This window comes from Capra hircus, chromosome 20 (genome assembly GCF_001704415.2).
Source record: "Capra hircus breed San Clemente chromosome 20, ASM170441v1, whole genome shotgun sequence".
Taxonomy (NCBI): Eukaryota; Metazoa; Chordata; class Mammalia; order Artiodactyla; family Bovidae; genus Capra; species Capra hircus.
Window position 1 is genome coordinate 71,121,884 of NC_030827.1, and position 15,194 is coordinate 71,137,077.

At 67.3% G+C, this 15,194-nt stretch overlaps 1 protein-coding gene across 2 annotated transcripts in view; it reads left to right on the forward strand.

Annotated features, from left to right (window-relative positions):
• Positions 1-11,590, forward strand: part of SLC12A7 (solute carrier family 12 member 7) — a 37,013-nt gene extending 25,423 nt beyond the window's left edge. The window contains exons 16-25 of one of the 2 annotated variants that reach the window (XM_018065636.1): positions 130-234; positions 543-711; positions 4,567-4,762; positions 4,987-5,156; positions 5,727-5,858; positions 6,377-6,484; positions 6,763-6,941; positions 7,495-7,509; positions 9,810-9,943; positions 10,239-11,590. In XM_018065636.1, coding sequence (XP_017921125.1) covers positions 130-234; positions 543-711; positions 4,567-4,762; positions 4,987-5,156; positions 5,727-5,858; positions 6,377-6,484; positions 6,763-6,941; positions 7,495-7,509; positions 9,810-9,943; positions 10,239-10,330 — 1,300 coding nt within the window. In that variant the 3' untranslated portion in view covers positions 10,331-11,590. The remainder of the gene's footprint in view (positions 1-129; positions 235-542; positions 712-4,566; positions 4,763-4,986; positions 5,157-5,726; positions 5,859-6,376; positions 6,485-6,762; positions 6,942-7,494; positions 7,510-9,809; positions 9,944-10,238) is intronic. The other variant, XM_018065637.1, reaches the window with a different exon arrangement.

Genomic DNA, 15,194 nt, shown 5'->3' on the forward strand with positions numbered 1-15,194 from the left:
CCCAGCCCGGGAAGCCCCCCCATTTGTCACAGAGGCACCGAGAGGCCCCCACGGCCCCCGGCTGGCTGCCTGCGGGCCCACCCGGGTGGGCTGGGGGCCGGGCCTCAGCCCCGTGCGCCTCCCCTGCAGGGCGGAGAAGGAGTGGGGAGATGGCATCCGCGGGCTGTCGCTGAACGCCGCCCGCTACGCCCTGCTCCACGTGGAGCACGGCCCGCTACACACCAAGAACTGGAGGTGAGCCGGCCCGCGCCCGCCGCTCGGCAGGCCCCCCGCCCTGTCCTGAGGTCAGGCCTCACGGAGGGGAGCGGCGCCCACTCTTCAGGGCTGTGGGACCGGGAGCCGGGACCACCCAGCCGGCCACTCAGCTCGGGTCTGCTCTCTGGTTGGGGCGTCGGGTGCAGGGGTGAGCCGAGCTAGTTGGGGCCCCGCCATGGATGGGGGCGCCTGCCCACCTCCGCACTCCTGGGAGGGGCTGCCCCCTGGAACCTGGGCTCTCCCAGGCTGGCGCTGCAATGCCGCGGTAACGCCCGCCCCGCCCCCAGGCCCCAGGTGCTGGTCCTGCTGAACCTGGACGAGGAGCAGCGTGTGAAGCACCCCCGCCTGCTCTCCTTCACCTCGCAGCTCAAGGCCGGCAAGGGCCTGACCATCGTGGGCTCCGTGCTGGAGGGCACCTTCCTGGACAAGCACGCGGAGGCCCAGCAGGCCGAGGAGGTGGGCGGCCCAGCGTCCGGGAAGCGGGCGGCCCTGTTAGCGTTTCCGCCGCACGCCCGCCACCGTCCCTCGGGTTGTGCTGGTTCTGTTCTTGTCTCCAAGCGGGTGTGGTTTCTGAGTTTGAACAAGCAGGGAGGGGAACTGAGACTTGGAGTGCACACCCTGAGGCCTTGGGCAGGCAGTGGGCTTGGCTGGGCGCTGCCCCGGGGCAGGACTCCCAGTGGGCGGGACTGGCTCAAGTTCCCTCTGCTCTGCTTCAGGGCCCGTGCAGAGGGGACCACGGGGGCCAGCCAGCACTCCGTCCTCCGACTGGGACGCTCCGCTGAAGCGGCCGTGGCCTCGGCCCTGGGTCTGGGGCAGCCCTGGTGGCCTGGTCTCCCTAACTCTCAAACCCTGTCTTGGGGACAGTTCAGGCTCACAGACAGTGACTGCGCCGTGTGGCTGTCCCCGCGTGGCCTGTCCCGTCACCTACGCCCGCCAGCGGCATTTCCAGGCGGTCCGCCACCGGCTGTCTTTCCTCCCCAGCTACGCCTCTCTCTCTGAGACAGGAGGGGTCTGTGACAGCAGTCCCCGAGCCCTGTCCGGCCTCCCTGCTCACCCCTGCCCAGCTGCGGGCTGTGGGCCGCCGTGGGCGCCCTCGCCTGCTGTCCCCACGTGTGGGTTGCCTGGCGTCCATCTGTTTATAAACCAGGCTGCGCCCGGAGGTCCCCCAGAGTGCCTGGAGCGGCCCCGGCCTCTCGGAGGGTCTCAGCCCGTGTATCCTGAGGCATCCGCCCCCTTCCTCAGCGGTGGGACAGGCAGCCCTGGGGACCCACCTGGGGGCTGGTGCCTCTGACGCAGCCTGTGGGGGACAGGTCTCGGCCTCTTCCTCGTCTGCAGGGCTCCAGCCATTCTCTCTGGGGTCATCATGACCCAGAGGTTTGACGTGGCAGCTGTTGGTGTGAGCTGTGCGTGTAGACGCCGTGGGCATGGCCATGACTCTGGGCGCGACACAGAAATCACGGCCGCAAGCCTGGGCTGTGGGTGCAGACACTGGGGTCGAGGCCGTGGGCCATGGGTGTGGACACCAAAATCACGGCCGCAAGCCTGGGCCATGGGTGCAGACACCGGGGTTGAGGCCATGGGCTGTGGGTGTGGACGCCGAAATCACGGTGGCGAGCCTGGGCCGTGGGTGCGGACACTGGGGTCGAGGCCGTGGGCCGTGGGTGTGGACCCGGGGTCGTCTGTGGCTCTGGGTGTAGACGGTGGGTTTGTGGCTGTGATCCTGGGCGTGGACCCCAGTCTGTGGCCGTGGGCTTGACCCTGGGTCATGGCGGCGATCCTGGTACGGACGCCGTGTGGCGTCCTCGCCGGCAGAGCGGCTCCGTGTGTCGGCGCTGTCTTCTGGAGCCCCTGCATCTGGTGTGAAGACGCCCCAGCCCCGATGCCCGGGCCCCGGTGGGGGCCGGCTCTGTGCTCATAGTGCCGGGGTGGCCTCCGGCTGCATTGCTGTGCTCAGAGAGCATCTTCTCTCTCTCTGACCGTGGCCCCTTCGGCCCCCCAGCGTCTCTGGGGACGGGTGGGGAGGTGGGCGTCTGGCCCAGCACTGAAGGGCGAGGGGTCAGAGCTCAGCGCCGCCTGAAACGGCCCCAGCACAGCTAGAGTCACGGCCCCCCTTCCAGCCCTGAGGGTATCACCCGCGTGTCCCTCTGGCCCTTCCCCGGCTGCTGGTTTTAAACAAACGACTCTGGAAATACTGTCCAGCGCGCTCATTTTGCTTTTAACCACTGCTCTCCCAGTTGGTCGAGCGCTCGTGGCGTTTCAGCAAACGCCGCACAGGGTTCCTTTCCCGGATGAGCTCTGAGTCCTGTTCTGTGGAATCCGCCGTCCTTGGCGTGGGGGTGGTTCCTGACGCCCGAGGCCGGGCAGTGTTGCGGGGTCCTGGTCTCTGTGGTGGTTTACGGGGAGGCGGGTCTCGGGTGCAGTTCGGGTCTCCGTGGTGCTTTACGTGGAGGCGGGCCTCGGGTGCGGTTCGGGTCTCCGTGGTGCTTTACGTGGAGGCGGGCCTCGGGTGCGGTTCGGGTCTCCGTGGTGCTTTACGTGGAGGCGGGCCTCGGGTGCGGTTCGGGTCTCCGTGGTGGTTTACGGGAGGCGGGTCTCGGGTTTGGTTCGGGTCTCCGTGGTGCTTTACGTGGAGGCGGGCCTCGGGTGCGGTTCGGGTCTCCGTGGTGCTTTACGTGGAGGCGGGCCTCGGGTGCGGTTCGGGTCTCCGTGGTGGTTTACGGGAGGCGGGTCTCGGGTGCGGTTCGGGTCTCCGTGGTGGTTTACGGGAGGCGGGTCTCGGGTGCGGTTCGGGTCTCCGTGGTGGTTTACGGGGAGGCGGGACGCCCCACTCGGGTGCTCCGTCATGTCTATCTCGAGGGCCCCGTCCCGTCCCAAGCCGGTGGTTGGATTCTGGCGCTGCTGGGGGGAAGGGGAGGCTCTGCTGGGGGTCACCCCAGGTGTGCGGCAGGGGTGGAGCTCAGACCAGTGTGGGTTCCCCAGGGGAGGGGCTGGTGGAGGCGCTCGCGGGGGCCTCGGGGTGAGGCCCACGGGCAGCCCGTGCTCGGGTGCCCAGGTTTGCTGTGCTGGATGCGTCTGCTGGGTGCACCCATGCGGCTTTGCAGGCGGAAGCCTGGGCAGTGTTTGTGGGCCTGAATTGATACGTTGTGTGTCGGCCCATTCTTGGAAGTGGCGGCCTTGTTGGGTGGGGGCCCCTTCTGGTTCTGGGGGGACGGAGGGGCCCACGTCAGATGATCCGGTGAGCAGAGGGCCAGCCGGGTGTAGGGGGAGTGTGGGTGAGGCTGGTCTCCTGGGGCAGGAGGGCTCACTGTGGACACTCGGGTTCAGCGTGGGGCTGCGGTCTGAGGCCCCAGAGCGCTGCTGCTCAGAACCCCACGGGGGCTCCTCGAAGCCCCAGCACGGGTCCGCACTCCCGCCCGTGATCTGGAAAACCATCGGTCTCAGAGCTGGAACGTGTGGCCTTTGAGCCGCTTGAGCGGGGAGGCCAAGCCCCTGGACTGGTCTCTGGGAGCGCGTGTCCAGGGGTCCTAAGCAGCGGTGCGGCTGCACCGAGGCGGCCCCGGGCCACATCCCAGCTGCTGGGACCCTTGCACGTGGTCGCTTATGTCGGCAGTTGAGGGGGGGGGGTGTGCTGCCAAGGGGAGATGTGTTGGTGGGAGTTTCCTGGGTGTCCATCACAAGTGCCCACAGCAGGGGCTCAGGACAAGTGAGGTTGGCTGTCTTGGCTCTGAGGCCAGAGGCCCAGTGTCCAGGCCTCCCTTGCAGGGCCGTGCTCCTGCTCAGGCGGGGCCCACGCCAGGCCCCCAAGGGCCAGTCAGCAGGGCCAGGAGGTGGCCGGCAAGCGCAGGTTGGGCCGTCTGGACAGAAGGCCTCCCTTGGTCCCTGCGTGTGGCCTCCCTGGGCATCGAGCTGCCTGTCGGGCACTGGTGTGTTGTCCAGGGGGCTGGCCTCTCCCTCCTGAAGCGCCGGCTCCACAGGCTTCCAGGAGGAGCCGTTGGGCCCCACGCATCCTGGCCTGGCCCCCAGGAAGCAGGAGCCGGGGCAGGGTGTCGTGCCGGGGTGGGTGGGATGTGACCGCACGGTCCCAGTGATGACCTTCGCCCTCGTGCTCCCATGGGTACGTGCACGCACGTGCTCACGTGTACACAGCCAGCCCTGAGTGTGCTCAGCTCTGACCTGGGCTCCAGCTGCTCGGCCTCCAGCATCCGCCTATGAGGCTGTGACGTTTGTGTGGAAGCTGCCTGGCGCCCGGGGTGGGGGTGACAGGGTACCCCCAGCCCCCTGCTGACTGCCACCCGCCCACCCGTGTTGCAGAACATCCGGGCCCTGATGAGCGCCGAGAAGACCAAGGGTTTCTGCCAGCTGGTGGTGTCGTCCAGCCTGCGGGACGGCACGTCGCACCTCATCCAGTCGGCCGGCCTCGGGGCCATGAAGCACAACACGGTGCTTGTGGGCTGGCCCGGGGCCTGGAAGCAGGAGGACAACCCCTCCTCCTGGAGGAACTTCGTTGGTGGGTCCACGGCCCCCGCCCCGCTCGGAGAGGGGCTCGCGGTTCCCGGGGAGGTCGGGGTGGGGGTGGGGGGCGGTGGGGGGAGGATCCAGGCTGGCCGCCTCAGCCGCAGGGTGGTGGGCCTGAGGCCCCTGCCCCCGAGGGGCTGCCCGGGGACCCCAGCCCACCCCACCCGGCTGCTCCCAGCGGCCCCGGGCGTGACCCGTGACCGCCCCTCCCTGCAGACACCGTGCGTGATGCCACGGCCGCGCAGCAGGCCCTGCTGGTGGCTAAGAACGTGGACCTGTTCCCGCACAACCAGCAGCGCCTGAGCGGCGGGCACATCGACGTTTGGTGGATCGTCCACGACGGGGGCCTGCTCATGCTGCTGCCCTTCCTCCTGCGGCAGCACAAGGTGGGGCGGGGCGGGGCGGGGCGGGGCGGGGCGGGGTGCGGGGCGGGGCGGGGCGGGGCGGGGTGCGGGGCGGGGCGGGGCGGGGTGTGGGGCGGGGGCGCGGGCGGGGCGGGGCGGCCACACAGGGAGCACGCAGGGTCAGGAGGAGCAGGGTTTACATGGGGTAGGGCCCATAGGGGGTGGGGTCGCCCGAGGCTGGGCTCGTGGGAGCGGGGTCGCCTGAGGCCGGGCTCACTGGGGGGTGGGCTCATGGAGGGTGGGGTCGCTGGGGGCGGAGTCGCCCGGGTGGGCTCGTGGGGGGCGGGGTCGCTGGGGGCGGGCTCGTGGGGGCGGGGTCGCTGGGGCGGCTCGTGGGGGCGGGGTCGCTGGGGGCGGGGTCGCCCGGGCGGGCTCGTGGGGGCGGGGTCGCTGGGGGTGGGCTCGTGGGGGGCGGGCTCGTGGGGGCGGGGTCGTGGGGGCGGGGTCGCCCGGGGCGGGCTCGTGGGGGCGGGGTCGCCCGGGGCGGGCTCGTGGGGGCGGGGTCGCCCGCGCGGTCCCGGCAGCAGGCAGGAGTGACGGCCCCGCCCCCAGGTGTGGAGGAAGTGTCAGATGCGCATCTTCACGGTGGCCCAGGTGGACGACAACAGCATCCAGATGAAGAAGGACCTGCAGACCTTCCTCTACCACCTGCGGATCAGCGCCGAGGTGGAGGTGGTGGAGATGGTGAGGGCCGGCGGGCGCTGGGCGGGGCCTCCGATCCCCACAGCCCAGGTCGAGTCATCCCCGGAGCCCGTCCTGGGCTCCCGGATGGCTGCGTCTCGGGCGTCTGCGTCTCGGGCTTTGTCTGTCTCTGTGAGCTTGGCTTCGAGAAGCGCTGGGCGTCTTGCAGCGAGTCCCTCAGTGTAGCTTTGCCTGAGGCTTTCCCTGTGGGTGGCTGGGCTGTGAGTTCGCCGCAGGAAGACTCAGCTGCACTGAACGTGACCGCGGGACCAGCCGCTAGTCAGGATCCGAGCCCCGTGGCCAGTGAGAGGCTCCCATCGGTCCTGTGCCGGCGGGTGGGCCTGTGCCCAGAGCCGGGGCGGAGGGCCTCTCGTGTGTCCGTGACCAGGGCCCCAGGAAGGGCAGGGGCGGTCAGTCACGATGTCCTGGGGCGGGCACGCCGGGGCCAGGCTCTGCGCCCACAGGGGGCCGTGGCCCTCTGTCGGGGGGGCGGGGGTCAGCCTCGTGCTTCGGGCCTGCAGGTGGAGAGCGACATCTCGGCCTTCACCTACGAGCGGACGCTGATGATGGAGCAGCGCTCGCAAATGCTGAAGCAGATGCAGCTGTCCAAGACGGAGCGGGAGCGCGAGGTGCGCGGGGTCCTGGTCTCCGGGCGTCTTGCCTCCACGCCTGGCCCTCCTCCTCCCCTCTGCTGTGGTCGAGGTCACGCCCTCATGGGCCTGGGCTCGGGGGCCGTGTTGCTGTGTCCGTCTTGGGTCCGTGGGGCTGGCTGGCTGCTCTCCCCATGAGGGTGCGTTCCCGTCCTGGAGAGCGTTGCAGCCCCAGGCCAGCCCTGCGCTCTCGGGAGCCCTGTGGGCCCTCGATCATGCGGGCCGGTGAGTGAGGCCGCGCTCCCCACGCCCGCCAGGCTCAGCTGATCCACGACAGGAACACGGCCTCCCACTCGGCCATGGCTGCCAGGGCCCAGGCCCCGCCCACGCCCGACAGGGTGCAGATGACCTGGACGAAGGAGAAGCTGGTCGCTGAGAAGCATCGGAACAAGGACGCCACTGTGTCCGGGTTCAAGGACCTCTTCAGCTTGAAGCCGTGAGTGTCAGGCTGCCCCAACCGCAGCTGAGGGGTCCCCCGCTGTCCGTCAGGAGCCACAGCCCACACGGCCTGTGAGCGGTGGCATTGGGGGGCCAGCCTAGGGCACAGTTAGCAGGGATGTGGGTGAGGAGGCCAGTGAGGCTGCGGTTGGTGTTCCTGGTGGGGGTCCCAGCATCCAGAGGTCAGGGCCAAGCCCCAGTGGGGACCCTCTGGGCTGCCTTTCCGCCTGGGGCCCAAGCCCTGCTTGGCTCATGGCTGCAGCGTTGAGCTGAGAGCCCTGGGGCAGGCCCCATCCCAGTGTGTGGTGTTGCTGGGCCTGGGAGATGGAGGGGTCCTGGGTGGGAGGCCAGGACAGCATCTGCAGAGTCTTGGGCGGTGGAGCTGAGCCACGGAGCCCTACTGGCCACAGGGTCCGGGGGATCCGAGGGGCCCGTCCCCTCGAGAAGGACACTGTCGGCTAAGAAGGGTGGCCTGGCGGAGCTAGAAGCTGTGCGACGCGCGCTGTGTGCTCTCCTGAAGTAACACACTCTCCGTTTTCTCTCCCGTGTAGAGAATGGGGAAACCTGTAAGTCGCCCCCTTACCCCGGACCTCGTAGACATGGTTGCCTGGCATGCGCTGCACGCACAGCCCCTGTGAATTGCGTGTGCATGTCTGAGTGTGTGCACAGCCCCGTGTGCGCAGGGCCCAGTGTGTGGGTGCTTCCGTGAGTATGTGTGTGTGCCTGGTCTGTGCACGTGTGTGTCTATGCGTGTTTACTTGGCGTCACGTGCGGGTCAGTGCGTAGACGTGCAACCGCGTGTGCGGGTGTGCTTGGTCGTATGTGTGTGCATGTCTGTATACACGTGCCTGGCCTGTGTGTGCGTCTGTGTGTCTCTGTGTGTGCATGTCCGTGTCCGTGTGCCTGGCCTGTGTGCACATCTGTGTGTTTGCGTGTCCATGTACATGCGCTGGACCTGTGTGTGCGTGTCCGTGTACATGCGCCAGACCTGTGTCTACGTGTCTGTGTACATGCATCTGACCTGTGTGTGTGTGTCCGTGTACAGGCGCCTGACCTGTGTGTCTGCGTGTCCGTGTACAGGCGCCTGACCTATGCCTGCGTGTCCGTGTACAGGCGCCTGACCTGTGTGTCTGCGTGTCCGTGTACACGCGCCTGACCTGTGTGTCTGCGTGTCCGTGTACACGCGCCTGACCTGTGTCTGCGTGTCCGTGTACATGTGCTGCTACCACCCCCCCCCCGGCTTTCAGTAATTTCCTGTTTAGTTTGCTCCCTCTGTCCAGAGCCGCTCAGGGCGCATACCCGAAATTCCTTCTCTGGGTAGTGCGTGAGGACCAGGCCAGGATGGCCCTGAGCGGCTCTGCAGTGGAGCGGGGGCTAGCTGTGCCCGAAACTGCAGTGATTGTTCACCCACGTCCCTCGGGGCCAGGGGCTCGGGCTCCACATTCTGGCTCGGCTGGATGGCGTGTCCTTCGTCTGCCCGGCACCGGGCACGCCTTGCCCCCAGGAAGCGGTGCCTTCAGTCTCGGGGGCAGGGACATGGGTGAACCTCTGGAGCCGGGGCTCCAGGCCAGGGGTGCTGTCTGTCCATGCCTGTCTGCCCTGGTGCCCTGTGACTTCCGGGCTGTCTTCTCTGCCTCGGGAGCCCTGGCTGCTCGCCCTGCAGAGCCTTGGGGTTTGGGACTGCACTTCCAGCCCCTAAACCCGAGCGGGCTGCACAGAGGGGACAAGACCCACAGACGAGCCGGGAACGCAGGGCTGAACACTGTTGCCTGCTGTTCTCTCGTGGCTTTAGAGTGCTCTCCACGCAAAGCCTCCTGGCCGAAAGACAAACACACGTCTGTGGACACAGGCAGGAGCGGCCGTCCCTGCAAAAGGCGCCATGAGCCCTGGGCCTGTGCCCCGTGTGCCCCGGGGGCCAGCAGGATGCGTGGGAGGCGGGCTCAGGGACGGCCTCCCCCAGGCGCCTCCTTGGAGTCGGCAGGAGGGACTCCCGGAAGGTGGCGGTCAGCCCACTGACAGCACGTGCCCGCCCCGAGGGGGCCTCCCTGGGCCCCGTGAACTGGGGGTGTGGTCACCGGTGTCCTCCGGGCCACCATCCGGAGCGGGGATCTGGTTTCCAGCTCTGCGCCCAGGCTGGCCACGAGTCCTCCTCCCTGTGTCTCGCCACCCCCACCCGCGCCACAGCCCTGGCCTGAGTGCCCCTCCCTGCCAGGCTCAGCTCCCGGCCGCCCGTCCCTGTCGGTGGCCTCACAGCTGGTCTCTGTTCGTGCCCTGGACACTCAGGGGCTGCCCAGCCTCTACCCTCCATGGGGCCTGTCGTCTGGGAGGCTTGGGTCTGTCCAGCCCCAGACTCCTGATTTTTAGGTTATATGTATTTTCAGACCCTTAACCCAGAGAGACCCTTTAATACCACATGCCCATTCTTGGGGTCACTGCCCCCAAACACACTAGTAATTGTGGTCCATCCCGGCAACTAATTCATGGTTCTTATAACAAAAGACCCCCGACTGCCGTGGACAGAGGCCCAGCCTGTAATTTTATCAGACAAAATTGGAGAGGGGAAGCCAAGAGCTCCGTTTCCCTGCTTCCCTCCTGGTAATTGGTGGCTGTAATTGGCTCCATTTGGCCGAAGGGCTGTGCTGATCAAAGGCTGTGGTCCACAATTCCCCCGCGGGCCTCATGCTGTGCTCGGAGCATGGAAACCAGCTCTCCCCGGGCGTCCTCACAGCCTCCTGTGGACTCACTGCCCCTGGGGCGCTCTGTGCAGCGGGTCGGACCTGTGCCCACCTGTCCTTCCTGAGGGGAGCTGAGTGGGCCGGGGCCCGGGACGCGGCTGGAGGTACCGAGTGCGTGCCTCCCTCCCCAGGAACCAGTCCAATGTGAGGAGGATGCACACGGCTGTGCGGCTCAACGGTGTCGTCCTCGACAAGTCCCAGGATGCCCAGCTGGTCCTGCTGAACATGCCAGGGCCCCCCAAGAACCGGCAGGGGGATGAGAACTGTATCCTTCACTGACACCGTCCCCGCAGGGCGCACCATGCCGCGCTGCCCCCCTGCTCAGAGGAGGCACCCGGGGCGGGGGTCAGCGGAGGAGCGCTTGCTGCGGGCAGCCCAGGACGGGGGGTCCTGGTGGGCTGACAGGGCCCCTACCCCCCCCCCAGTCTCCCACCCCGAAGGACCTGGGTCCCAGCTTCCTCCACCTCCGGCCGGGTCTAGATGACGCGGCTCCTGGGGAGTCAGGGGCTCCCTTCGCGTTTGCTTGGGGCCGGCGCGTCCTTAACTCAGCCCTGCCGCAGACATGGAGTTCCTCGAGGTCCTGACCGAGGGGCTGAACAGGGTGCTGCTGGTCAGGGGCAGTGGCCGGGAGGTGGTCACCATCTATTCCTAGGGCCCTGATCCTGCTGGCTGGCCAGGCGGGCGTGCTGATAGAGCTGCAGAGCGCGCTGGCTGGCGCTGGCACCCCGTGGAAGTCGCTAGAATGCCCCCAGGTGCTCCTGTCCAGGCCGAGCGTTGGCACGCACTCAAGCTTTCCTTGTGTCCACACCCCCGGGCCCCTCCCTCCCTCCCTCCCTCCCTCCCTCCAGGAGGCTGGCAGAGACTGGAACGCAGCAGCCACCTCATGCGGCCCAGCGAGGCAGGAAGCACCTGGATGGACACTCAGAACTGACTCCCTGAGGCGGGAAGCCCCCGGAGACTCAGAGCTGATTCCCCAGCTGGGCCTTTGGGCTGATGCACACTTAGGGTTACTCTGAGCCCCGCCCCAGGCGCCCCCGAGGAGCCGCACAGACCCTGGGTGGCCCTGGACGCTGGGTCTCCCCAGCTGCAGCCCCGCCTGGGTTTAGGCTCCGGGAAACGGCAGGAGACGGTGGGGACGCCTTTGGGACCTAGAGCCCCGCAGCGTGAGCATCTGAAGCACACTTGCCCCGGCGACCCAGGTTCCCACTCCTCACGCTGGAGGGGTCCGGCTGCGGCCAAGGCACCCAGCCCCATTCAGAGTACTGACGGGTGGCCCCAGGCCACTGACGCGACGCCTTCCAGTGGCTGGCTGTGTCTGCACTTTGCGCGCCGTCACACCCACTGTGTGGTGTTGGAGCAACTTGTGTGCCTCACTCTCCTTACGGCTTATTTATTTAAACACTGAGGGGCGGGGGTCCACTGGTAAAAGCTGTCTGTACGGAGATCGCTTCGATGGAAGGGGCCCCAAATGGCCCAGCCTTGCTGCCACTGGCTTCTGTGGGCTCCCAAGGGATCGGCCTGGTCCATGGATTTCAGGTCAGGCGGGGCTGAGCTTCCGGACGCGCCCGAGGGGTGCTTGGGCAGTGTGCAGCGGCCACAGCTAGTGCCAAATACCACGTGTGGGCGGGGTTCTGGTTCAGGGCTGAGTTAGCAGGGAAACCCAGCCCAGTGGCTTCTGGCCCCCTCTTGCATCTGGGGAGGGCCCGCGGGCCCCGCTCCCGAGTCCCGTGGCCCTGGCTGGCGTGGGGCAGGGGCACGCGGCCCCCTGCCCTGTCTGTGTCTGTGTCTTCACCGGCGGCCTTTCCACCATCAGCCATGGAACTGCAAGCCATTTAGAGTTGATTTCTTGTTTCCTTTTTTTAGGTTGTTTGTAATCATTTTGTTAGCAGAATAAAACTGTGTAGAATCCGAATGTGTTGGATCTCTTATGACTCTTACAGCCTAGAAAGGAAACACTCAGAGCTGTCTGCTGCTGCTCTTGGAGTTGACCTCAGGTCTGATCAGCAAGGTAAACCCAGATGCTGAAAGAGTGACCGTGTGAACTGGCTGAAAGAAGTAAAAACAGACCAGAGTAACCACAGCGGGTGATGGGGGGCTGAGCTGTCCCCAGACCCAGGTGGGCAGCCCGGCCATGAGGCCCTGCTGTCAGCTGGGGTGACCACCTGTGATCATCGGGAGAGAACCGTGACGAGGGGCCCTCTGTATGGACATGCAGGCTGGGGCTACGACGGCCCTCCCTCCTGAGACAGGGACCCGAGGGAGGGAGGGAGGGAGACCAGCAGGTGCGCCCGAACGCGGAGAGACCAACGCGGCCGCTCTTGCCACTTCTCGGGGTTAAGCCGAGTGACCCAGCAGTTTTGCTGGCGGACGCAATAGCCGGTGGACACGGACTCCATGAAGGCGTGGCTAAGCATGTCCCTCCTGACTCAGCTGTCCCCATGTGGGAGTACAGGCGTGCCCGTGTTCTCGATGGTGCTGGTCAGCCCTGAAGACGGCGCAGGGCTGAACTGCCCTCAGGGAGCCCAGAGCATCCCTCTGAGAGAGAGATGGGTGCCACGATCAGCTGCCCCTCGGGCCACAGAAATGGAGCCAGAGACAGGCAAGGGCGATGGGGCAGACGAGGGGTGACGGAGCGAGAGGCCGGGCGGGCGTGCGGTCTGTTCAGGTCACAAAGGATGCTCCGAGAAGGACATGAGCCCTTGGCCTCCAGGCCAGTCCCCCACCTCTGCACTGGGGTCCGCACCTCCCCGGTTTCCCCAGCGACGCCTGACTCCCGCACTCCAGACCCCTTCCTGCCCCTCCCCTGCGCTCTCAACAGTACTCTCCCCCCAGACCCCCTCTCGTCCCCCAGCCCCGGGCTCTCGTCAGTACAGCCCCCCACCGCCCCAGGGGATGCAGCACCGGCTGAGGCCTTGACGGCCTGTCCATCCCTTCTGTGTCCCTGCCGGGCTGTTTGCTGAGTCTCCGGGGAGGTTCCGTGTTCCCACCCCCTCCCGTGGTGCGTGTGGACCACGGTCCTCCCATCGCCTGTCCCGTGGGGGACGTGGCCCACCCGCTGCAGCATCAGGCTCTTCAGGGGGCGGAGAGGCGGCTGGGGCCCCGGCCTTGTCTGTGTTTGTTTTTCCCAGGGCAGTGACCACCCCCCCCAGCCCCACCCCCAACCCTACCCGAGGCGCCAGGGGTGTTGGGTGGGAGCGGAAGCTCTGGAGCCCAAGGGAGGGCTTGGCTGATGCCGGCGGGGGGCCTGCCCTTCCCACCCTTCAGGCCCAGACCCGGCGACTTTCGGGTGTGGAGGCTGTGGGGGGCCGTGTCCTCCACTCTCCACATGCTTGCCCGCTCACTCCCCACACTGGCTCCTGAGAGGGGCCTGGTCCAGGACAAGCCGGGGGCCAGGCAGCAGGCAAGGCTGGCATGGGGTGGGGGCATGTGGGCTGCGGCTCGGGGTCATCTCAGGTGTAGAGAGGCCTGAGGGGTGAGGGTGATGAGGGAGGGTGGTGATGGGCTGGGCTGGGGTCGTGTGGGGTCCTGTGGGGGTCATGCGGGGTCTGGGGTGAGGTTGGACAGGGTCGTGTGGGGCCGTGTGGGGTCTGGGGGCCGTGAGGGGTCTGGGGGTCGTGTGGGGCCTGGGGTGGGTTGGGCCGGGTCATGTGGGGTCATGTGGAGTCTGGGGGTCGTGTGGGGCCTGGGGTGGGGTGGGCCAGGATCTTGTGGGGTCCTGGCTTGGGGGTCCCTGGGCAGGCCCACCTTCCATGTCCCACACCAGGGGCCTTGGCTGTGGCCGTGAAGGACTCGTCTCATCTGTGCTCAGAGGGAGTTGGAGGCAGGAGACCCCCAGGCTGGGCGCCAGCCGGGCCCTGGTCTGCACGGCCACGCCGGGGACGCAGGCTGTGTTGTGGCTTCGCCTTTCAGCTGGGAAGGCAGAAGCACAGGCCCGAGCTCAGGCCGCAGGGTCCAGACGGGTGGCGCCAGCCTGGCAGGCCCGCCTGGAGCTGCCGATGGAGTGCACCTGGGCCTCGCCGTCCAGAAAGGGGCAGGGGGGATGGGAGGGGGCGGGGGCACCAGAGCTCCTTGCCCGGGACCAGGGCTTGGTGGCCGAGCCGACTGCCAGCCTGGGGATCGGGCGGCACTGAGGCCGCACTGCAGTCTCAGGGACCTTCGCCCTCTCAGCACTAGGCTCGTCTGGCAGCCACCCTCCAGAGGAGCTTCGAGAACGTGAGACAGGTTGGCCCAGCTCTGAGGTCATCCAGGAGCCAGGTCTAAACAAGTAAGTTCATTTTTTTGTTTGTTTCTGTTACAAAAGGCATCTCTCCTCCCTTGACTGGTCACCACGAGGCCTTCCTGGTGCAGAGCAAGAGAGTGACTTGGCCCTGGGGCCTCCGGTCAGCGGGCAGGGGCTGCCCCTGAAGCAGGCCGCATGTGGCCTCCTGACTCCCCACCTCTCTCTGGCCGTCACAGCCTCTTCCAGGAGGGCGTCCACTTCCCGACCTGGGTGGTCCCAGGGCCCAGCCCCCAGCCCCAGGGCAGGCCACCACGTCCGGGAGACAGGCGCCATCCGCACGTGGACATTTGGTTACCGCGTCCGTGTGACACAGGACCCCATGCGTGGTGGCTGTCCCGCGGCTTCTGTCCCTTCCGCCACCTGGACCCGTGCTGGGGTCGGTGGGGGTGGGCGTCCGTCCTTGGAGAGCCACAAGCCGCAGACACGCTCTGCTTCGGCTCCATCTGAGGGTGGCCTCCCCTTACCTTTCGTCCTTAAAGCCAGGGTCTGGGCTCCAGCTCAAGTGCAGACCTCCCCATGCTGCTGCCGGATCGGCGAGCTTGTGCCCAAGGGTGGTACAGGCAGCGGCAGGGCTGGGCGGGTCTGTGCACGGAGGAAGGCTGGGGCTGGGGAGGACAGTCCTGTGGGTCCCCGAGGCTGAGGGGCAGGCCGCATGGAGCGGGGCTCACCACCACTGCACGAGACGCGGTCATGAGGAGGCCGCGCCCCGCCCGCTCAGCTGCGGGCCTCTGGGCCAACCCGGCCCGGCCCGCTCCTCCCGAGACCCTGAAATGAAACCCCAGCTCCTCCCCGAGTGCGCAGGCCACAGCTCACGGACGACCAGCTCCTGGGGAACCCCAAGGGGTCTTTCAAGCAGCTGCAAACACAGGGTCTGGAGGGGGAGGCCCAGAGGCGCAGGGCGCCGCCTTCTCCAGACATTCTCATCCACAGAGAGCCAAAGCTGCTGCCTAACCTCGGTCCACACAGCCCCCCAGATGGCAGCCGAAGAGGCCCCTTAGCATGAACGCAATCTCAGGCTTAGGGGGTCTTCCCAAGACAAAGGTTTGATCAGGAAGATCCCGTGAGGAGCAAACAGCAGCCCACTGGTAGCTACAGCCAACACAGTTGCAGAGTCAGACATGGTGAAGCAGCGGGGCGAGCGCGCACGCGTGGCACAAACCCAGTTCCAGGCTTGGGCTTTTTCTCGTTTGGGGAGCAGTGACGCAGGGCAAGAGTGGGCCGTACACATGGAGCTGTG